The sequence below is a fragment of the Zonotrichia albicollis genome, chromosome 1 (assembly GCF_047830755.1).
Source record: "Zonotrichia albicollis isolate bZonAlb1 chromosome 1, bZonAlb1.hap1, whole genome shotgun sequence".
NCBI lineage: Eukaryota > Metazoa > Chordata > Aves > Passeriformes > Passerellidae > Zonotrichia > Zonotrichia albicollis.
Window position 1 is genome coordinate 43,790,394 of NC_133819.1, and position 24,721 is coordinate 43,815,114.

Here is a 24,721-nt window from a genome sequence, read left to right on the forward strand (position 1 = left end):
AATGGAGATAATTCCTGAAACACAAGGAAATTTCCAAATTGAATACATACTACCAACATACTTTCAGATTGCATACAGGATTCCTACATGACTCTATCTTAACCAGCATGACACATAAATGGGGATTCTTTTCCATTTTGGAATGTGCAAGCATTTACTTAAGTTGTTGTGGTACCTATTATTTTGAGCACAAAATACTCTCCCTAACAAAGTATACATGCCAAGGGAAGAGTGAAACCACAGAAATCACTATTACTTACCATAGGCTTGGTCTTGTTTTGAGGTATCATTTTTAAGAGCCATTAGCAAAGATTTTCTATAAAATGTCATTGTCATATAATTTTTTAACATTCTTGAATTATGCCATCCAGAATCCCCCACCCTGCCCCAATAAAATTGAGTTCAGGTCCCAAAGTGAAGTCATTAGAATGGTTCCATAATAGTGAGACTACAGTGGTCATAGTCACTCATCAATGAAACACAATAAACGAGCAAATCTTATAAAAACTAATCCGTTATGAATTTCGTGAGAAGGTCATAAGAAGGATAAGAAAAGATTCCAAGAGCCAACAGTGATCCTTGATCAAATAGCTTAGGAATCACCCATTACATAGATTAAAAAGTAAGACATCCATTTTTGAGTTTTGAGACATATGAAAGTATTCTGACAGTCTGTTTTATGACCTAAACTCTTAAATAATGGAGGAAGATGATCAGCTTATGTTTGTTTTCAGAAAGACAACATATTTATTTATGAAGTATAGATAACTCTAATGCACCCTTTGCATAGGCAAAAATCACACCAGGAGAGATCAAAAAGGAGGGTGGGGACATAACACTGGAGGAAGAAAGAGGTCCAACTGCTGAAAACTGGGAATGGACAGAGAAGACAGACAGGAAAGTTTGGGAGCTGTCATGCTCCTCCCATCTGTCCCCATCCATCAGAAAAAATGAATACATAAAGACATTCACACAACTCAGAGGAGAGAATACCTGAGGCTTAGTGGGCTTTAGGGCCTTAAAGATGGAATTTCTGGTAAATGGTGAAGCACTTGTAGAAAATGCTGCTGCAGAGAGCTCAGCAGTAGACCCTGAGACAGGTTTGGGTATGGTAGGAATGGAATGACAATACACAAAGAACCTAAAGCTTTAGCACTTAAAGAACTGTACTTATAGTTCTCTGCAAACTAATTCATTACTCAAAAAGTGTTTATGAAATCAAGTCTACAGGTATCATTCTTCTTATTTTATAGAGAGGAAGTCAGCAGAGACAAGCTGAGCAATCTCCTCAAAGCCACTGAGCTACTGTCAGAAACAGTGCTATTAATCAGTAATAATAAAAATGTGAGATCCAGGACTTGTTCGCCAGAAATTTCTTAAAGATTTGAGGCCAAAAAAGATCCCAACATAAGCAGTTCCAAAGGGGAAGTATAGGAATACTCCAAAGGAAAATAAAAATAACACACACAAAGTGAAGAGAAAATAACTGCCAGCAAGGATCTTAAATAACATATTTGTTGCAAAATCTATTCTAGTATTTTATCTGATGGATTGGCAATTTAAAACAACATGAAATGTTGTTTTAAAATAATTATTCTGATTTTACAAAGATAATGTGGAAGAGAGAAAAAAAAAAAAAAACAACAGAGGGGAGGGAAGCTGAAAAGTGGTCTAGCTGAGCAGCAAAGAGAAACAGTCATCCTTGTGGCTATAGTTTGGAAAAATTCCAGGCACAGAAAAGTCAAAACAGAACAGGTGGGTTGAAACACCAGCAATGCTTAGCAATTCCTTTGTATCTTAAATTCATCCTCACACTCCAAAAGAAAAAAAATATTACAGGAAAAAAAAGAATTATGATTTGATTAAAAAGAATGTAAACAGTAATTTGAAAACAAAGGGCGATGCAATTTGTTGCGTAGTCACACAACATTCCTCTTGGATTTGAAATGCACCAGCGGCAGTTCCACCCCGTCTGAAGGTACAGCCTGACGTCTCACAGTTGAGCCTGAGCAGCTGCTGGAACTACAAAGTCTTTCTTTCCTCTCCTGTCAGGATGGGTGTGATACGGCTTCCCAACTTGTCTAGGATCCTGTGTTTTTCTTTTCACATTATTCTCATTCTGCTTCAACAGACTACTGCAGCACGAGAACTGAAGTTTGTGGTTGTAGTAAGTAGATTTGGTGTCTGTTTTGTTGTGGGGATTGCAGGGACAGAATTACATGTCTGTTGAATCAGACAAGGTGTACAGTTTCTTTGCTTGTGTTCAAACTTAGAAATAAGTACTGCTGCTCTTCTGCTTACTGTGTTTAAAGACCTCACCTAAAGAAAGATAAAAATGTCTCTGGTTGTTAGAATTTTAATCTCCTAATCTTCCTAATTATTTAATCTCCTAATCTCCTAATTATTGTTTCAAGATAACTGACTTTGTGGTAGATGCATAGTGCAGAGGAATTAAGAGATGCAAAGTCCACATTTACCGATTCTTCCTTAATTTAACTGATACTCCAATGCATAGTGTTAGAGACTACCTCTTCTATGCTTGGAAGCTGAAGCTTATCATGTTACAGAAGTTACCACACATAAACACACAAAATAAATATTTTCCATTTCATAATAACTGAATTGTCACAGCAGTACACTGAGAAACTAGACAGGTGTTTTTAAGTGGAGATTTGAGAGACATGTTGTATTAACTTAGGCTGAAAACAAACTGTAATAATTCTTTTGCTGGGCCATTTCTCATATCAAAGTAGCTAAACACTACTTCAATGTCACTTTCCCAAATACCTCTAGAAAAAGAGACATTGATTCAATGTAATACTTTGGATTACAAAGGTTGAACAATGGTCCTTTTCATTCTTTTTTTTAAACAAAAGGTATAATGATAAAGAATAGTTAGTATAAAGGAATATTTTCTGTACAAGGTTGAGGAGTTTGGAATGAACTTTTATAAATAGGCAATTGAAGATCCACTCCTTCAGCCCTTCCCTATTTGAGACATTATGTGTGCAGAAGTACTCTATCCAAAACATATCTTTTGGCTCCAGGAGGAGTACTCCATGTATAGCCACATTGGGTGCATTGTGCATGCACAGCTTGGAGGAAGACCAGAGTGCACAGGAAAAACCAGTTCCTGCTCCTGCTGAGACACCACACATAGCAGGGACCTGACGCTAATTCCAGTAACATTCTGTATACTGAATGTTGCATGCCCTTGTTACCATTGGAAAAACATGCATACTTGGTAACAGGGCAAACTGGATGAAAACAGGTAGACAGCAAGCCTTGGAGCATTAACTCCTTGAAAGGAATGAGATTTTTATTGAATTACTGTTATTGTGTTTTGACAAGCAATGATTTTGCAGAAAGTTACTGGAAATGTTTACCACTTTGGAGAGAGAGGCTTCTTAGCCAAAATCATCTGCTTACCATAACTGTGCTTACCATAACCTGACCAAAAAAAAAATACCAACAAAAAACAAACCCACAAAAACCAACCAACCAAAAAACTATTTCTACTATTTCTAGGGTAGCTTGTCACAATAAACATTAAATAGTAGGTAAATTTCATTTGGGCTGTCTTCCTTTTAAACCTGTTACTTTTGCTTAGGCTGACCAATCACATATAATGTTACAATAGGTTTAATATTATCGCAATATACATTTTTTTCTCCAGGCATGGTTTATGTATGCTCTATTGAATTTTGCCTTCTGAAATCACTGACTGAATTTTCATAGAAACAGAATTGCTATATAAATATACAGCATAGGAATTGACCCCATCAGTGAATATACCACTGATATAATGGGATATAATGAGGGTATTGCTACAGTCAGGTAAATCTGAAAGGCATTTTCTGACACACTTCAACAGCCATTGTCCAGCTGTTCTGTAAGCTACTATGTTTTCACCTGGGAGTATTACAGCAGTGTGAAAATTGTCATAATGACGTTTTAAAACTTCCTTAGCAGAACTGCACAATATAAAATACATCTGCAGGAGTGAAGAAACAGAAAAATGTTCACTTTTTCTCACTTCTAGAACTGTGCTATGCCTGGGAAGGTGTCTCACTGTCTCCTCACAACTTCCAACTTTGTGCTGACTCTGTGCGTTTTGACTATTGGCCACAAGCCCTGTTCTCTGAAAAGCTCTACTTCAAGCCAATTTGTCAAAATGCTTTTTAAATTTCTTTGCTTACATGTAAACATTAGCTTTCACCACAATCTTGTGCAATAAATTTAAGATTAAAGGCAGAATTTAAATTTAAAAACACAAACTTTAAAGAAGAAAATAGGAAATACGTAGGAAAATCAGGCACCCAAGTAGAAATGAAGTACTGATTTATTGCCTCTGTTTAAAGAAGTTCTGACCTGAACCTTCTGCCTCTACATACACACATTTCACCTGTCATATATACAAAGAGGTGTGGTTTCTGAGGCACTGTGGTTTCATCATGTTTTTCTTCTTGTAACTCAGGATAGGAAGCGTTGACTGAGCATGTTATCTCTGAGCGTGATTTCTCTAATCAAGCCAAGCCATCTGAAATCTTGACTAAACATGCTCAGTACTTCTACATCTGGTTTCCCTGAACTAGCAGCATGATGGGTTCACTTCACTTTTGTTTCTCCCTTCCTACTCCAGGCTTCAAAGAGATCTTTATGTCTAAAGCTAAGTCTGTCAATAAAAATGTCTGCAAGATCACTCAGAGACAGATACTTCACTGTAATTCATGGCATTTCTAAATGAAGATTTTATATATATATATATATATATATATATATATATATATATATGTGCTACACAGGCCATATTCTCAGTGCACCCCCTCCTCTGCACCAGATTGTCTCCAATATGATTTTTCACCTGACAACAATGGAAGCAAATGCTGGCCAAAGTCTGACTCACGTGACCATTTTCACATGAAGTGATCATGCTCACAAAGTTACCATGAGTGAATGATGAACCCAGACACCAAATCAGATTCAAGCCTTATCAGAGTGGAAGGAGAGGATAACGAATTTGGTAATTATTCACCTATTGCTTTCGAGAACTGAAGTGAAGCACTTCAAAAGGAGTACCAAAATTAATATACCAAACAGATCTGTTTTCTCCTCTTGTGTACATTGCCCTTACCATTGCCCCCTTCTTGATTTCTGGAGTCTTTTCACTTTTAATGATGCTTACTTGCTCTCTTCTTTCATTCTACCATGTTTTGTGTCTCCTGAAAGGTCAGGAAGGTAATCTGTTGGTCAGGAGTAATAAATGCTGCAGCACACATATTTTTAAATTAATTTGATGAATCAACTAATTTTTAAAACAGTTGAAACTATGAGTGTAGAGAAACTCATATTGATGAGTAAGGTATGATCTGTAGGGATACACTTTCTTTTCCTATCAAGAGTTCTAATGAAAAACACAGCTTCAAATTTTAGAAAAAGTCTCCTAAGATGCAGCTGTGAGTGAATGAATTAGTCTTTTAGATTAAGTGGTAGCCCGTGTGGTCATTGCTTCATTTGCATCTGAAGCAAGCATTTTCAGAAGTAGTAAGAAGGTTTGAGCATATACAAAAACCAGCTGGCTCTAAGAAGTTTATCCTTCAATTCCTAAAAACAGAGTTCTGCTTTTTTAAGTGTTTGTTCCCCTCTTGCTGCTTCCAGCTTAGCGTTGATACCATATTTATGTGACACTGTGCAATGAAGGTGCAGAAATATGAAGAAGGATCTTAAATTTTATTTCCTCTTTTGTGTGGACTTAAAGAAACTAAGCTTCTTTTTAGAAGAGCACACCTCCACTGCTTCAAATTCTTAAGGTTACAAAGAAATAAAATACTTTTCTTTACATCTCCTGCTCATATATATCTTTTGATCTTGATCTTTCTGCACACTAACTTCTATCAGAAAAAATGCTGTTCTGATTTATTGAAAGCTTTGGGTTGACTGTTGTGACACACTCAGGGTTAGGCAGAACATTGAACATAAACCATCACAAACCAGTATTTAAAATCTAACACATTGTCAGTAATTTTTCTCTACTAAAAAGGGCATATCTATCTCCAAGTGTTGATCTATTGTTAATTATTGCCTAAAATATGCATAAAAATAGTCATTTGAACATGCCAGTCAGTTTGAACAATTGTCAATTACCTATAAAAATGCTTTGCTGTGAAGCTGGATAATTTAACAAGAAACGATGCAGCTATTTTGTGATTGGGAATTTACCCTTCACTCTTGACACAGGTACCAGCTTGTCCAGAAAAACTAATAAATCCTACCTGACACTTATGTACGTAAGCATAAGGAAATGAGCAGTTGTACAAAAGTCCTTATCACCCATTTTTCTTGCACTCAGCTGAATCAGCCACCAGACAATGTAACTTATTCTCCTGCTCACTACAGGTGCACAGACAAATCGCTAAAAAGAACCAGCTGAGATTCCAAATTACAAGAAATGAGATTTAAAGAGGATTAAAAATTGCACAGAAAAGGAAAAAAAACCCTACACAACAAACTTGATAATGAGGGTGGAGACCCTCCTCAATTCGCTGCAAAATATTAATTTTGGGTTGGCCACATAGTGAAATTAAGCTGGCAAAACAAAAAACATAATAAGCAGTCTTCTACATGTTCTAATGGTAACTTATACTCTAGCAAACTTTGTTGTCTATTGTAAAAACGAATAGAGGGAGAAATCCAATTGTATTTGCCTTTAATGGACAGTATTTTCCATCTCTGCAGTACCTGCTCTAGCAGGTTCATGTGCATTACTAGAGAAGGCTGATGGAAAGGGTGTGTGCTGTAATTAAAACATTAAGTCACACCACTGGTGTTTACTTTGAAAAATATAAACGTGGAACACCTCCCAGTGGGAGTGGCAAACTAACTAGCGTGATCAACCTTCTCTGATGACTGGGCAAGAATGATGTGGCTTAATTATAAACAAGTTAAGTACCACTGAGGTATTAGGGCATAAATGTCATTTTATTAACAAATATACCATGCTGCTACATTGTCATTTTATTGTGCTAAGTCAGGAAAGAAGTTGTTGATGGGAACATTGATAAGCAAAGGTAATTTTTCCAACAATTTGGGTCAGCATCCTGGAAGGCTGTCTGGAGCCCTGTGAATTTGTATTTCAGCATTTTGTTTCACATGAAACTTCTGTGGATTTAATTTTTCTAAGCCCACGCAGCATATGCTATGGGGGAATAATTTAGTTTTTCAGAACCATTTAATCTAGGGCTGTAATTTCCTTTGTATGCTGGCATAAAAATAAAAAAGGTTTATTTAATTTTTCTGATTAAAAATCATATGATTGAATGCATCACACTAATACTCAGCATGCTGGACTGTTCAGGATAGTAAAGCAACCAAAGTCTGAATGTGATAGAAATAAAATCCTAAAGACTTTAAAAAATATTTTTATATATGCATGTAAAAGTACTAATAAAAGTATTAATTAAGCCAACAATGTAAATGTTTATACTCTTTTATGTTTATATATTAGGATGATTGAGAAACTGAGCACAAGATCCATGTGTACATAGAATTTCTTTTAAAGATACTGCTATAAAAAAAGGTTACAAAAAAATTTTCAAGTGTCTATGACAAAGTAATTAAATACTAATCTAAGCACATCAGTAACTGACTTAATATTCACAGGAACTGATTTTCCAAAATTCAGTCATATTTCCTGTCTAGATGCCTAGCTGTGAACACAATCCCAACATTAACATCTTGGGTGATTAATGTTCTAGAAGGAAGAATCATTAGGCTTATGCCCACTTAATTCTAATATAATTATACATAATCTTGATTTTAAAGAATATATTCACATCCTACTTGACCAGGTTTCTGCAGACTCTCCGACATTTTCATTTGAAAAATGACACTGGAAATATAATATATGCTTCACTTCTAGTCAGATAAGAAAGGAGTGTTAACAGTAATGAACTCAAGGGGTTTTTATTGCTTACCTTGTCAGCTTTTCCGACACGGTGACCGAACACCAATTGTGAACTTTCCAACTGATCTACACAAAGAAAGTGAATGGCCCCAGGGATTTGGACAGCTCACCAAGGTATGTTAACTTTCTTAGAAGAACTTTAAAATGCTACTAAAAGAGGAAGTGGAAAGATATTTTTTGTGTGTGTGTCTCCAAAGCATTAGCAAAAATCCCAGATCCTGATAGTTGCTATTAGCAAATACCAATACCACTAATTCATAAACATTTTTGCAATATTATTCTCTTAGCTATTGTTAAATTGAAATCTTGTTCATCATAGCTTTATAATTACCTTCCTAAAAGCAACAGCTTCTTGATAGTGTGTCTGCATTTAAATAAATGGCAAGTTTAAACACTGTACTGTTAACACTGATGAAATTCTAATGACCATTAAGTACTGAGCGCTGTGATAGGGCAAAGACACATCTGCCCACCAAGTCAAGTGACAAGTCCACATCTCATCATTGGACTGACAACCACCAATTCACAAAATAAGAGAAGACTTGCAGGAGAAGGTTGCCTCTGGGAACAGTGTGTTTTCCAAGGCCACTTGCAGTTCAGAGTTCCACTAGGATGCACTGAACTTACTTGCTGCTCTGGCATTTTAACATCAAGCCTTAGCTCTTTGACTACTTGACATATGAAGCTCTGGAACAAAAGGAAGCTAATGCATTTCCTAATAACATTTTGTCATGGTGCAGAAGTATGAAACAGAGACAGTTCAGTGTTTAGTGCTTGAAGGGAGCTTGAAAGATGTGAAAAATTCACACACTGAATGCATTACTGTCTCATTACCAGCTTACATACTAAGATGTCCCTGCTTTGGCATTGATTTTTTGAGAGCTTTTTGCTATTTTGCTATCTTTTTAAAAACAGTAGTAGGAATGTAGTTCTCTGACAGATAGAAATTAAAAAGTTCAGCACAGGCTTTAGAAATAAATAACAGAAAAGACAGTGTGCAACCAAAGACAACTGCAGGCACACCAAAGCAAAGACAGAAGAATGCTACTTAAGGCAGAAATATAAGCCACAAATGTATGAGGCTGGATAAATAACAGAGCAATGACAATGATAAATACTAGGCTGTCAATCATCCTCTCTCAGCTGTCACTAAATGACATACATTGTAAAGGGCAATGTTGATCGATGTCTACAGATCTACAGGACTGTGAAAATAGTATTTTGTACAGAGTCAGGGGCATTGCCCTTCTGTAGCAGATACTGCAATCTTAGCACTTCAGAACATAAAACTTCATAGATAAAAGTGAACATTTATATTAAAAATTCTAGATCACCTGCAACATACACAGTTCTTCTGGTTTTGAGAGAGAGCTGGGACAGGGCTCTGTTTTGTGCTGAAAACAGTGCTGATAACACAGGGATGTTTTTGTTACTGCTGAGCAGGGCTTACAAAGATTCAAGGGCTTTTCTGCTTCTTGTACCACCCTGAGTTTGTCTGGGGGGGCACAAGAAGTAGGGAGGGGACACAGCTGGGGCAGCAGGTGTCCACTGACCAATGAGATATACTGTACCATATGATGCCATGCTCAGCATATAAAACTGGGTGGAGAAAGAGGAAGGGGCAGACATTCAGCTTGAAGTCATTTGTTTTCCCAAGTAACTGGGATGGGGCTCTGCTTTCCTGGAGGCCTAACACCTTCCAGTCAATGGGAAGTGGTGAATAAATTCCTTGTTCTGCTTCGCTGGCATGTGTGGCTTTTGCTTTTCATATCAAACTGTCTTCAAACCTTGGAGTTTTCCCACTTTTACTCTTCTGATCCTCTCCCCAGTCTCACCAGGGCTGAATGAGAGGGCAGTTGTGTGGTGTTCAGTTGCCAGCTGGGGTTAAACCACAATAACTGTACATTATACAAACATGATACAAAGTTAATGATTACTTAAAAGGTGATAGCTGAAGGCAAAGAAAAAAAAGACGCTTTAACACTAAAAGTCTCTAGTCACCTTAATCTAGTAGTTACCCATATGCTTGCCTTACAGACTGGAATGCAGCAGCTATTTGAACTTGGACAGTACATGAGGAAACGATATTCCAGCTTCTTGAACAGCACATACAACAGGCAAGAGGTATAGAGCAGATCTGTCTGCAGCACACTTCTCTGGCATAGCAGAACTATGGACTTAAAAAAGCACATTATCACACTCATTTCATTAATGGAGAAATTCAGGTAATAGAAGAACATTTTTGAAATACAGACTTATGTCAAGGTAAACACAGAATAATGTCTATTTTTGAGCTCTTACATACTGTTTGGGTCTTTCACAACCTAATTTTCGCAAACTGAACAGCTCCATGATGAATGAGTTGGGAATTTTTCAACTAAGACTAAGACAAGAATGGTCACTGCATAGATAAATACTTCTCTATTCATGTGATGGGCCATGCTTACACACTTGCTCCTGTAACAGCTCTTTGGATGTGCTTATCATACAGTACAGATCCATTGTGGAGAAGATACCTCTAACATTTTGGTCTCTTTAGGAGGCATGCATTATGGGAAGGTATGAAAGACCTTTGCTATGCTTCCAAGAGAAGTTTATGGTTTTGAGTGCTTTAACATTCCTGATCACTGATAGACCATAGAATCATTTAGGTGGGAAAAGACCTTTATGAATTTCAAGTCCAATTGTTTACCTGTCCACCATGAAATCATATATATCAATGTTAATATTGAGAAAAATAAGATAGAAAACATCCTTCTTTGAAATCAAGTTTTCCTGTTCTTTCAGTTCAGTCTGGAGGTTAGATTCCAAATTAAAAGATGCCTTGAAAATTCCATTTGTGAAACTGAAGTAGGGCCCTGGAAAGCTGAGTTAAAGTTTCACTGTTTTGACTTTATGCAAAAATATAACACTAAAAACAAGAAGTCACTATCAAGAACTTGGGTAAAATTTCCCTAATATCTTATAGTTTCCATTTTATCTTTAATTCTTTGCCATTCTATTTTCAGTTTTACATCCAAAGTACAGATTATGATCGCACTATTATGAGTGCCCAGTCGTATCTTTCTGGCCTCTTTCCACCAACTAGCAGCCAAATTTGGAACCCTGATCTTCTCTGGCAACCCATTCCAGTCCACATTTTTCATAAAACAGCAGAGCAGGTGAGTACTGGCTAGAAGCATTCTATAAAGTTTTAATCTTTCACAGAAGCAAAAGAACAGAAAAAAGGAAAATAGCAAAAAACCATTTTTAAGCTTTTTGAGTTCAATATAATAGAAAATATCAAATGCAGCTACTGGCTGACAAGCATGTCATAGGTCAACTGTAACAGCTTCATGAAAATCCTCCTTCCATAGTTGCAGAACACCTGAATTACCACACACACTTCCATTTTCTCTGAGGTTATTTCTTCTGACCAGAACACTTTTGGACAATATTCTAGAGAAGTTGCCCTAAATCTTTACATGAAATAAGTGCTTTTCTAAACACCACTCAACTAGGCAGATCTTGTCTCTTTGGCAAGTTTTTTTCCTTAGTTTATTCAAGGAATTGAATTTCCACCAGCCACTGTAATGACCTCAAAATTATTACCTTCCTATTCTAGTAGCACTTAGGCATTCTAATTACAGACAAGGGCTCTTTTATGCTCAGTGCTATAGAAACATTTAATGAAACCCTAGCACTTCTCTTGCAGATCATAAGGGTATACCTACCTGAATAATATGTCCTGTAGAAGTTTTACTTCATGTAGCTCACTCTGGCTGACTCAGGTTTAGATTTTAATTTCACTTGCTCTTGTGACAAGGACAGTGTAAGGAACAGTGTGGCCAACAAGGATAAAAACCTTGTGAGTGTAAAAACAGAAAGCCTCATTTACTTCTGGCTTTGAGGACTTTGAGAAGTTGACTTTAAGGAAATTTGTACAAACCACTCATTACATAACTGCCCATCACCAACATCAGACGTGGACTCACTCATTAGGGGGCTGCCACACCTCTCTCCCTTTGATGTTGCTCCATTCTTAGAGCCCATGTTTGAAAACAGGTACAGGGAGAAAGGGTTCCCACAAACTGGATTAGGCAAGTGTGATTCAACCAGAAACTTAACCCTGTTTCTAAACAGAAAAGAACACTGTCATTGTTATTTAAATACAGGACACCAGAGGAAGTCCTTTCACCAGAAGACAAGAGAAACATCAGGGTGGTTAGAGTTTTGGCTATATAATACCTCAAAGCCCTTAGGGGAATCATAGTGCAATGAAACAACCTGTTTGAGGAAGGGAAGCTCATTTGTAGGAGTCTCTAGTGCCTCATCATTTCTGTGGCTGCTTCTGGAGTGAGTACTGTTGCTTCCATCAAACACACCTCCGCAGCAGTGCAAAATGCACTGCTTTTTATCATGCAAACCACCTGGAAAAAAAAAAAAACATTGTTCCCTTGTTAAACCAAGCAGGTGTTTGAAGGTATGTTCAAGCCCCAAGCAACACAAAGTGGGAAACTGGAGCCAGGTACAGTTCTATAAAAAAACCATAATCACAGTTTATTTTTAAGCTGCTGAGATCTATCAAGACTTGACAGGCAACAGTACTGAGTACTGCTTAATGAAGCCAAAGGGAGTGGCTTAATTAATAACACCTAGAGAGGGATAATTAAGACATACAGCAAGAAAAACATTTATATTATGTAATTAAACAACATTCCCCAGTCTCACATTGCAACTCTGAGCTTTCATCCTTAGTGTGCTGCTGTTACAGAAAAATTGCATCCTTGGTAACCTATCCAAGGGAAAGTGGGCTAGGGGTCAGTTGGTGGCTGCTGCCAATGTCCCACTGGAGACATGCTGGAAGCGCAGTCTGTAAATGTTACAGGATGATACTAGTGCTGGGTCAAAAATGCTCTGGTGATGTGACATAAAATGCTGAACCAGCACAAGCTTGTTTTGTTCACCATGGCTTTTCACTGACATTTTATGCTGTATCAGGTATCGTTTGTCTTTGTGCAATTGATATAAATCTTTTTTGCCAGAGCTCAGGGTTTGAAGCACACATGTATTTACATGCTGTTCAGATCAAATGTGTGTTATCATGTGATCTTGTAAAGCACATACTTGGAGTAAATAAAAGTGAACCATATCCCTAAAGAAGAACAGAGCCCTTAGCCCCATAGCTTTTTGATATTTCAGGAGAACAATCTGTCACTCTTGTTTCAATAATCCACTGGTTGTCTCCAAAGAGATGAGACCTGGATGTGTAGACGGAGAAGCAGTTCAGGTTCCAGTACCAGGTGGAGTTAAGTTACAGTTTGGAGAATACAGAAAATGAGAGGGAAATTGTAGCTTTTTAAAATTTCTGATCATGGACCCCAACCCATTTCTCAAAGCAATCCCTTGACAGACATGTGCCATTTCTTTTTGCCAAAATCAGTTAAATTGAGGGAAATCAAGCTATACAGAAACAAGTAGCCATTGAAAAGTCAAGTTACCCCAGTCTACTCATTTTGTTAACTTAATTAATTATTAATGTACCCAAACAAACAATTATTGAGTTGGTCTAGCACAAGCATGAATCTGTCCAAAAATATTACACCATTAATCTCAGGAACAGAAAAAACAGAGGTGTGTTGATAATTTTAGAACTATTCTAAGTTTTTCTTTTCATGTTTCAGAGGCTGAACTTCCCTCTGCCCAACTGTCCCCGTTTTGATGAACTCCAGCATGAAACACAAACATCTAAAGAATTTCAGAGTAGAATACAACCATACATGGTAAGAGGAAAAACAAACAAACAAAAATCTAAAAAAACCCAAGATGTGAGAAAAAGGAAGGTAACTAAGTTGTAGAAGTTATGGAATTGCACTTTTTCTTTTGTTAAAATGCAAAAGCAAATTAAAAAAATTAAACTCCTGTTTAGATAAAGTCACCATTGGGTCAGAGATGACACAGAGTCAGATCAGAAGGCAAAGTGGCAAAAGCCCTGATTTCACCGAAACCACATCTTTTATACACTGGTCTGATACAGGTGGACCTGGTTGGTCATTTAATCAATATATTTCACATGAATGGCTAATTAACAAGACATCTATTTGTAAACAACCTTATGGGCGAAACAGCTTATTACAAAACACCAGGTGCAGATTGTTTAGAATTCTTTCTCTCCAGCTCCCTAAAGTTTCCCAGACCAATTCATGGGAAAGCTTATCTAGCTTTCTCCATCTCTGACCAGACTATTGCATCTCCAAGGTCAGATATTAGAGAAAGGTTTTTCACCCAGAGGGTGGTCAGGCGCTGAACAGGCTCCTCAGGAAAGTGATCACAGCACCAGCCTGACAGAGTTCGAGAAGCATTTGAACAATGACCTCAGGCACATGGAGCAATTCTTAGAAACGTCATGTACAGGGCCGGGAGTTGGACTAAATGATCCTTACAGGTCCTTTCAAACTCAGCTTATTCCTTAATTCTGTGAAAATTCTCTGAAAGGGTTGGGTGTTGGTGAATCTATCTGCATGTATGTTCCATGTGTATTGAGCATTTGTGGTATACTCATCACTTTTTCCCCACAGGATTTTTTGCAAACAATGGCAGTTAACACAGGGCTTGAACTAAATCACCTTAAAATACTGGACAATTTCCAGCTCTGGAATACATATGACACTCTTCATTGTGAGGTAATAATAAATCAATAGATGCTGGGGAGGAATATAACTCCAACTTTGGGTTTCAATTAAACCATGGCAATGTGTTTTCACAGGGATGAGTTGTATTTTCTCCTACTTTTTCTTTCTTTTTTTTTTTTTTGAATCTAAGTTATATTTCAGTGCTTTGGTAAAAAAAAAAGATATCTGAAAAACATGGTCTACAGTTTGGGAGACTGTAAATTACATTTCATTTTTGAAGAACTGTGACCATTCCCATTTCCTTGTTCCCCTTCCCAATATGCTGCTATAGAATTATTCAGCATGATGGCTATAATAGATTTGTGATTTTTAACAGAGAAATGAAATTATTTGCTTAAAATATTAACAAGTAAACATCAAAATACTTAAGATTTTGAACACAAGAGATCATGAAAGATCTATCAGTTAAAAATTTTTGAGACAGTGATTGCTATCAGTTAAAAAATGCCCAAATTGACCCCAAGCATGGAATAATTCCATTTGGCCCCAGTCACTACCAGCAGTGCATGAAGGATTTTGAACATATCCTCTCCAAACTGAGGTAATTAAACATGATAAGACACTGTCACTGTTACATGACTGAAGAGTGACACTTTTCTCTAGTTGCCCAGTGACAGAACTGGTATGTGGACAACTATATGGAAAGGCAGAAAAAAATTAGATATTTATAACATGAAGACCCAGAGAAATAAAGAGAAGAAGACATATGTCTGCAATATTTCCCACCAAAAAAATATCTCTATAGCAAGAACACATTATGGAATCTCCTTCATTTAGATGCTTCTGCTCTGCCCATTCACTCACTTCAGGCCAATCCCCATTCCCACAAAATTTGTTTCAAGGCATGTTCTGGAGTAAAACCATACTGTGCAGAGAATTGCAGGACAGCCTCAGAAAGTCTAAACTAAGTAGTGTGAGTGTAGATGATAGAATGATGGAAACCAGTGAATTATAAACATGCTTTTGTTTTCCTTTATCACTAGGATATTCATAATTACACTCTCCCTGTATGGGCCACTAAAGATGTAATCAACAAGATGGAAAAACTGGCAGAATTGGCTTTACTCTCATTATTTGGCGTTTATAAAACAGAAGAGAAATCACGACTACAAGGAGGTAAATCAAAAAATGCATAGCTTTAAGAAAGGAGGAGGTAATGCAACATCTTGTCACTTCACTAATGAAAAATTATTCAAACAAACCCTTGACTTGAAACTATGGACACTGGATGTCATATTAAGTATTCAAACATGTGCTGAACATTGGCACTTGCATGGATAAAATACCACAACAAGGCGTAAAAATTAATATCTTCAGGTTTTCCAGATTTTTAAAGGTATTAAGACTTTTTAGAAATAGTATAGAAAACTAAGGGAATAAATCAGGCAGTTATGGTCATTACTTACCTTGTGGTAGGTTAGATTTAGTTGTTTCTCCAACGTTTCTTCTAATTGTTTACTGTTGGTATTCTCCCTTTGATGTACTAGTTATATATTGTGTCAAAACACAGGCAATATATTTGTAGCTCTCTGAGTGATATAAAGCTGCTCCAAAACAGTCTGATCAGAGTAGAAGCTGAGAGATTCCAGTTATGTCTATACTGCAAGAACTAAAAGAACTGGGAGCTACTGCTTAGCTCCAAAATGGGGGCACATAGACTGTGCTGCACTTTCTGACACTACTTCAGGACACAACCCTGGAATTTATCATATGATCCCCAGGTATCCATGAGCAGGAAATCCAAACAATTGAATTAGAATATTTGCAGGATGGAACAATGGAGGTTAGGCTTTCTAATGCATCTACTGTGCAGCCTAGATCTAGGTAAAGAATTATTAGCAGATCCATCATCTAGGCATGCACATCACGGGATCAAATATATAGCAATTACTGGCTCCAATTTGCAGTAAAGCCTATTAGCTGGCAGATGCCCATATCACATGGTCAGGACTATTTAATGTTCACTGACATACCAGCTACATCCTCTTTCCTTAAAATTATATAAACTGTTCTTCAGGGAATTTCTGCTGCCCTTACCCATTGGTTTTAGAATACCTTTGGGCTGGAGAAGAAGCACAAAAGAGCTTTGGAAAAAGCAAAGAAGCAATAACGTGTAACATGTTGGAAGTTAATAGTTAAAATATTTCTTTGGCATGTATAGAGGAAGAGACCAGCCCAGTTGTCATTATTCCAACACTACAAAAAACAAAAATAAAGAATGGAGAGATCTCAGCATAACAGAACTGGAAGTGTCATTATCACCAGTTCTCAGGATGGTTCTAAATTATTTCCTGTGAATCCTGCTTTTTCACTTGACCTGGATGATGAATCATATTTTTCCCCGCTGTAATATCTTCTCTGTACTTACAAAATTGCATTAAACTGAAAAATGAATATGAGCCCTAGTAGATGTCTTATATTTGATACTCACATTATTTTGTCTTTTTTGTTTCCATTCAAGCATTATACCTTCATTTTCCACTTCCTTCTTTTCCATCTTTTTAAGGTGTCCTTGTGAATATTATTTTAAACAGTATTAAACAAGCTGCCAATTCTTCAAAACCAACAAAAATGGAAGTCTACTCTGCAGTGAGTATTTTCATCTTTCATAAATCTTGCTTTGATTTTATCAGTATTTAAGTTAAATGAAGGAATAATACACTACAGTTTAATTCAGCTAAAAAGCTAAACACTAATCAGTACAAGAACACAGCATAGGCATGGATCTCACCTCAGTTTCAGTTAAACTATATTTTGAAAAAAACCCTATATATATATATTTTATCCTTCATTATTCCTACAACCCAATGGTGCAGTTTCTATTAGTTGCATCTTTCCTGAAGTGTTCCAAAGATAATGGCAATAGCAGAACTTCAGCTGTGCCTCCAAATCTCTCTTCTCTGGGTTCTTTTTTATTACTACTACTATTATTTTATTTATTTTAGAGGGTGAAGAGGGCCACTTTCATCAGGCCAACATCTGCTTAGCTCATCCATAATTCTGTCTCTAACAAGAGCCAAAGGCAGGGATGAATGTAAGAATAAAGATAGCAGAGAGTGATAAAACCTTCCAGCAATCTGTGTCTTAGGGACTTCCTGGGACAGAATTTGCCCCTGTGTTTAGTCTCTCTTGACAGACTGTCTTCCATCAACTTGCCTAATTACTTTTTAAATTCATTTCTACCTTTGGAATCTGCAACATCCTGTGACAATGACTTTTGTGTAAAAAAGTACTCCTGCTTTTATTCATATTTTCTGGGTCTCTAATGAATTTAGTATTTTCTGTCACTCCTCTTCCATATTTCCTTTTCCAAGGAAGAGTCCTACTGAATTTAATCTTTTCTCCTATAGAAACTACTAGACACCTCATATCTTTCTCACTGTCCTTCCTACATGACTCCAGTACTACCACGTTCTTTCTGAAGAGGAAAGAGCAGTATATCCAGATTTTTCACTTCTGCTTTAATAACCTGAGTTCATGTATACTGTTATTTTTGAAACTGATCAGCCTATAAAATTCCAGAACCTGAATATTAATTAAAGCATAGCTGCTAGACTATAGTATAAATAGGTCTGGCAAATATATATATATATATATATATGTGCCTAAAGATGCTTGCAAAATTTATGCACCAAAGTGTTTGGACTTCCTGCCTTCAGCTCCTCTTCCTATGATCCCTGCAAAAGCCAGGGGTAATGGGTAGATGAAGGAACTATATGTGGGTGGGTAACAGATCCCATAAAAATAGAAGACAAACTGAGATTTTGTTGTATGAGTCCAAACAGAAGGAACAATAGAAAAAAATCTGAAGTGGAAGAAAGGAGAATAATCTTTGAACACAACTATTTGTCTGGTATACCACCTGAAAAAAAAAAAAGTACTTGTACCTTCACTTGAAATGCTCTAGATTATACTACTGTACACTGCCTTAATCTGACCTTGGAACAAAAGACACTACCGAAGGAAGGAAAAGAGAAAATGGACTGAAAAAGTAGATTTATTACTCAAACCCCATCTTGGTTTTCCCTCAGTATCTGTCTCCAAAATCCTGCCAGATGGTGTAAGACACATACTGCAGTAACTCTTTGGAAATGCCTCCTGCTGTCTGTAGTAATCAGTCAACATGTTTTTCCCAATGGTGAATATACTGAACACATTTTTATGGTCAAATTTACACAGGTTTTCTTTTATCTTCATTTCCACTCCCTCTCTATTCTTGTCTCATAATTCTGGATGAATGCTAGTTGACTTAATTGACTGTAAAAGATGGATTTTTTTTTTCCAATAGCATGACACCACAGTTGGGGCTCTCCAGATTGCTCTCAATATTTTCAATGGAAAACTGCCACCATATGCTGCTTGCCAGTTTTTTGAACTCTACCAAGAAAGCAATGGGCAAGTATCTTCTTATTGATGCAAGAAAGAGTGTTTAGAATTTGCTACCCTCTTCCCCAAAACCATTTTTCTCTCAAATGTTGTGAGAAGATACAATTTTGATTTAAATAGGTGCTTCACTAACAGCCCGTAGGCACAAAGTCATATTAAAACTAGGGAAAATTACATTATCTGGATGTATGCTTTGAAAGACAGGAAGAAGGTATAAAACAAGTCTTATGAGAGGGAAGAAAGTGGTAAAATAAGTTTTCTTGATTCTCCAGATGATAGCAAGAACATTTCCAAGACATACCTCCCACAGTAAGCCAGTTGACTTAGAGGAGCCCAGTGCTGGTGCCATTCAAGGAGCCTGCAGAAAGACCTTTTCAGCTGTCTGTTGATCTGTGCAGTTCAATTAACAGCTTTGCCAAAGTGGGCTTTGCAGATGTCTTTCACAAAGCCTCCACTACTGGAGGACAGGTTCTAGAGTAGGATGTTAGAGCCTATTTCCAACATGCTGTCTCAAAGTAAAAAACCTTCTATTTAAGAACCTTTTTAAAAAAAAAAACTTTTCAATGTCATTAATCAGGCAATATAGCATCGAAATGCATTATCGGAACGACACTTCAAAGGATCCTTATCTCCTCACTTTGCCAGGGTGCACCTCTTCTTGTCCACTTGAGAAGTTTGCTGAACTAGTTTCTCCTGTGATTACAGAAAACTGGTCAAAAGAATGTGGGAAGAAAGACAAAATGAAAGGTAGTGTAACAGTTCTGTATTTTCCACATAAGACATGGAGGCAGATATTTTATCAGTGGCTCTGAACTTTGTGCTTTTCACACAATCAATAGATTTCCCTTTAAGTGTGGGCCAGATTTACTATGGACAAGGAATGTCAATAGAAATTAAATTAGCATATTCACAAAATGAGCTGCCTAAAGGCGTGGTCAAAACTAGATCTCCAGTTGTTGAAAACATCTAAGAGAAGTACGGATCTCGGCGCTATACAAGCATCCCTTTCATGTTGGATACATCAGACTTTCTGCAAATGCAAAGCAAGAACAGCTTGCAAATGCATGGCAAGATTTGTGCACCTGTATTTCTGCAGTTGTACTGAGTGCAGTTGATCCATAATCTACTAACAGCTGAGAACTGATAACCTCTTCCAGCCTGAATATTATTTCTGGGAGGGAGGAGAAGAACAAGGCAATACACGTTACTTCTCAATAGTCCTGTTATTTCCCCTGTCCTGCCGATATTCACCATTCTGCTGATCCCCGATGAAACTATTTTTCTTTTTTCATTAACTAAATATAGGCCCTCCTGCCCTATGGAAACATGGGAGCAAGATTCACCTATGCACAGGAAGCAATCTGCAAATTTCTAGGATTGAAGTATATGTTCTCATGTTGCATGTCAATAAATATGATCTTCCCAGAAATATTTCCACTGTACATATATATAATTAGACTGTTAGCTTTGCATATAAAATGGTATACATATATGCCTTTCATTAACTCCCTTTTCATTTATTTTTCGTTCTTCACAGATATTTTTATCGGATTTAATGTTGCTGTTGGCTTCTTGTCCCTTTTTAACCTTGTACTGCTCTACCTCCTTTATCATTATGGACGCTGCAGGAGCAGAAACAGCTACCAAGACATTTAAAGTGGAGGTAAAAAAGTGAAAGTGAGAGCAGCTAGACATCAAGGAATACTTGAAGTTGCTGATACCCATCAGTTTGCTTTGGTCAAGAAAATCTCCAAAGCGTATTCAACAAACTTGAACAACTAAGGTATCTGTGGCCTAAAATTCTACACATCTAAAGTAAGAAATACTGTAGAAATATGTTATTTCAGGAATTACTGGATGGATGGAATTACTCCAATTTATATCTTTATTCTACTACTACTATTAATCAATCTTATATCAACCAATGGGGTGAAGGAATGCTATTGCATATGATTTTTTTATATTGCCTATTACCATTTAGCTCTGTGCTGCTCAACAAGCCTTTCTTCAAAACTGCATTCTGTAATATTTACCTTACTTCCTATAAATGGCTATTTTGCTGATGCACAGGAAAATAGTTGTAGTGAGCAAAAGTTGCACTACTGTATGAAAAAGACTCATACCAGCATTTGAACATACTGTTCCTGCATTTGTTAATGCAAATTTATGCATGAGTTTTGACCTTGGTCTTCAGCTAATAAGTCTTCAGCCTGCTCTTTAAAGGAGTTACACCTCTATAGCTCTTACTGAAATTAATAGAACTGGATCATCTCTGTCACATATCCAAGCATCAAGCAAGAAGCTTAGTGCAACAGCACCTTGGCCAGTGTCTGTAACTTCACTAATATGGATAAGTAAATATATTAAAATCTATTTTCAGCTGCTACACTGTTTTCCTATTTTTCTGAGTTCCCAGTCATGAATGATCCTTTGCTCTGCATTTTTTGAGCCACTCTTAGAATAATTCCTCAAGCTATCATTCTCTTTGTTATCTTTTATTTTAAATCATAATAACTCCTTGCTCTGTTTACAATACTATATGTTAGCGAGAAATACACTAAAAGTAAGAAAACAATGATTCTGCTTTTTGTATGTGGATCTCTTCTGTGCAATTTATTTTGTTTAGATTGTAAGCTTCTAATGTCAGGGAATGTGTTTCTGTAACTGCTCTTGAGTGTCACAAACTGTATGCATAATAAGCACCAATATTGCTGTATAAAATCCTCCTTATTGTTGTATGTTTCAAGACTGAATCCAGACCTTTTCATCCTGTAGTCCTGCAGAGGATACTGTGAATTATAATACCTTGGAGAAGTCTCTTTAAAAACCAAGACAACCACACAAACAGGTGCCAAGAGCAGGGTCAGCCCAACAGGTCTAAAGTGCTGAAGCAGATGTGTCCTGCTGAGATTCAGAAAGAGAGAAAGCTGAGGGATGGAGCTGCTTAATTCAGACACAGCATCACAGCAATGTGAATCCACTGCTTCTGGACTGACTTTCACTCACATTCTGTGGGTTGCAATGTGGAGCCCAGGAGCCTCAGTAAGCTATCACTGAGACAGTGATCTAGAGATCAGCTCTCAATATTACAGCTGAAATGTGATATAATTATATATAGTGATATTAAATATCATATATTAAATAGCATAAGTCAGAGTAACATGCTTGTGGGAGTATAGCACTTCCCAAACATTGCATTTCTTGTAATAACTTCAGCGACTGAAGTGTCTGCCTTTTGAAAATTATTTCTCACTCAGTAAAAAGCTTTTAGTAGTATCCATGACATTTCCATTTTATCTATTTTAGGAAATATCATCATCAATGGGTGGATTTGAGTCTGACATGTTCAGGATTTTTCTTGTATAACAGGTTGATGCAAAGCTGTCAAAAAGATGAAAGGCTGTCCCTAAGTCAGATGGTTTAGATGTATAAGCTTCAGCTTGTAACTAGTCATTTTTATCCTCATGTAAAAACTTGAAGAAATATCTATATTTCAGCCAAATGTATTAAAGCAGCTCTAGGAAACTAGCCTGAGTTGGCTTGGTTACTATTAGAAGTGTACTCAAGGTGGGGAAAAGTTCAGAACAAATTCCAAAACTCATCCTTGCTCTTGTATGTGCATACATATATATATATATAAATATATACACAGTTAGTGGTTACCTGATACTGAGCTCTGCATTACCACATCCCCAATGCTGCTGGTACCCACTTAAGGATAAATTATGTTTCTTATTAGAGGAAGTCAGATGCTTGACAAATGAAGATGTATCGACTGATAAAGTGCAGGAAGAACCAGTTTTGAAATATTACAAAATCAGTCGATTGCACTCCTCGAGAAGCAGAATGGGACATATTTTTCCAAGATTGCTTCTTACAAAAAGAAGTTGATTCAGACAGAAATTAAAATGTGAAGTGTCTGAGACATCTTGTATGGTTTATGCTGCCCAAGTCTAAGGTGTAACAATGAATTTCAAAAGATAAGGCAATTCTTATTGCAGCAGGAGCTGTCAGGAATTAGTTTTATTGTAGGGACACCTTTCTGTTAAGCGATAGTCATACTTGAAAATGCATATGCACTTTTAGAAAGGATCCAGTGAACACAAGTTACAGAGAATGTAATGATAGGTTCAGATGGTGTAACTTCAGAATCAATGAGGGTACATTAAAGATGTAATAACTTAGTAAAGTAGGCCCTGAATCTCACTAATAGGAAAGATGTTTTGTCTCGCTGAGTCTAAATCAAGTAAAATTTCTCCAGTGGAGTAATAGTAGACAAGTTCATGTACATGTAGATAAGTTCATTGCTTTTTTTTTTTTATTTTTTCAGCCATATTTACAATTTGCTTAGTATAATCTGCAGACTGTTTGTGATTAGAAAATATCTTTTCTCCAAGCAACTTGTGGCACTGCAATAAAGTACTTGAAAGAAACAATTCAACATTTGCCATTTCATCTTATTGAAAGACAATGGAACTTTCAGTACTTCTAGAATTTCCAAACAAAAGTAAATGTTCAGATTTGTTGCTTCTGTAAGAACAGATTTTAAAGCACTTCTGCTTTGATACAAATAAAGCTGATGGTATGAAGCTCTTCAATTTGCCCTCTGGCAGTGACATCACCTGCCTCTACAATAATTACAGTAGCAACTAGATGCTCTGCAGCAAGGTTTTCTGGGTGCCTATGGTAGAGAGTAGTGCACACACAGCACTTTTCACCTCAGTCAGCAACAACCTCCTCTCACTGAATTGATTTTATTTGGGAGCTTCTTTTTCAACAGGCCTGAATATTGAACACAGTGGGTCAGCACAGAATAGGCATCTGACTTCCAGAATAATATTGGCTCAGCCAGCATCACTCATGTTCATTTGTACCAGTAATGTAGAGACATTAGATCCAAATGACATTATTTCCTCTCACTGTAATGAATTTTATCAGCTGTGGCAATAAAGCAGAATGACAAATGTAGTTTATTTGACTAATTAAAAAAAAATCTGTTTAGTCCAAAAGTTATTAAGTCTGGATTAAACCCTAAAGGACAAGAATTATGTTTCTAAATTATTCTCCACCAAAAAAAAAAAAGGCTAAAACTTCTACTCTACAAAGAATATTAATGATTTACTTTGCTGGAATTTAAGATTGATGATGAGAGTATAAACATGCTTATTCTCAGGCACATAACCTTGGCCCATACAAATCCATGCTGAGGTGGTGTCAGCAATATTGCATAGAATTGTATTCTTGGCATGGAAGAGTTAAAACTACTGTATTCCTTATTGCATTTCTTATAAAGTTGGGGATGAAAGATGGACATTTACCTATAAACAGCTAACTTTAATGATTTAGACACTAATGCTTCTTCATCAGAAATTGCCAAGTATTAATACACAAATAGATAAACATGAGTTGCTCTTGAGATAATAGCATATCACTTGAACTATTACATTACATGGTCTCTTCTGTGACTAGGCAACTTCACCTTCAAAGGGAATACAGCACTAGAAAGACCTGCAAGATCATGTGTAGGACATCAGGTACAGTTGGAAACACAGTTTAAAAGACTAAGTCCTGTTTTGCTAGTTTCTGTTAACATCTCTTGCAGAATGACACTAACTTTTCTCCTGAGACTCAGCACATTATCAATTTTTTCCATCCTGCAGACTGAGGTTCCAGTGGTCTTTTAAAAAAATCTGTAGAGAGC

The 24,721-nt window shown here is 36.7% G+C and overlaps 1 protein-coding gene across 1 annotated transcript; it reads left to right on the top strand.

Annotated features, from left to right (window-relative positions):
• Positions 1-1,802: 1,802 nt before the first annotated feature.
• Positions 1,803-23,340, top strand: LOC102061081 (prostatic acid phosphatase-like). The gene is made up of 11 exons (XM_005481006.3): positions 1,803-2,167; positions 7,982-8,077; positions 10,001-10,087; positions 10,972-11,124; positions 13,627-13,725; positions 14,521-14,625; positions 15,618-15,750; positions 17,141-17,223; positions 18,923-19,029; positions 19,598-19,767; positions 20,558-23,340. The coding sequence occupies exons 1-11, from the start codon at positions 2,054-2,056 to the stop codon at positions 20,674-20,676; spliced, it is 1,266 nt and encodes a 421-aa protein (XP_005481063.1). The 5' UTR covers positions 1,803-2,053; the 3' UTR covers positions 20,677-23,340.
• The last annotated feature ends 1,381 nt before the right edge of the window (positions 23,341-24,721 follow it).

Coding starts and splice junctions, on each gene's coding strand:
- LOC102061081 (XM_005481006.3), top strand. CDS start 2,054: ATGGGTGTGATACGGCTTCCCAACTTGTCTAGGATCCTGTGTTTTTCT. Junction 14,626..15,617: donor ATGACACTCTTCATTGTGAG/GTAATAATAAAT, acceptor CTTTATCACTAG/GATATTCATAATTACACTCT. Junction 15,751..17,140: donor GAAATCACGACTACAAGGAG/GTAAATCAAAAA, acceptor CATCTTTTTAAG/GTGTCCTTGTGAATATTATT.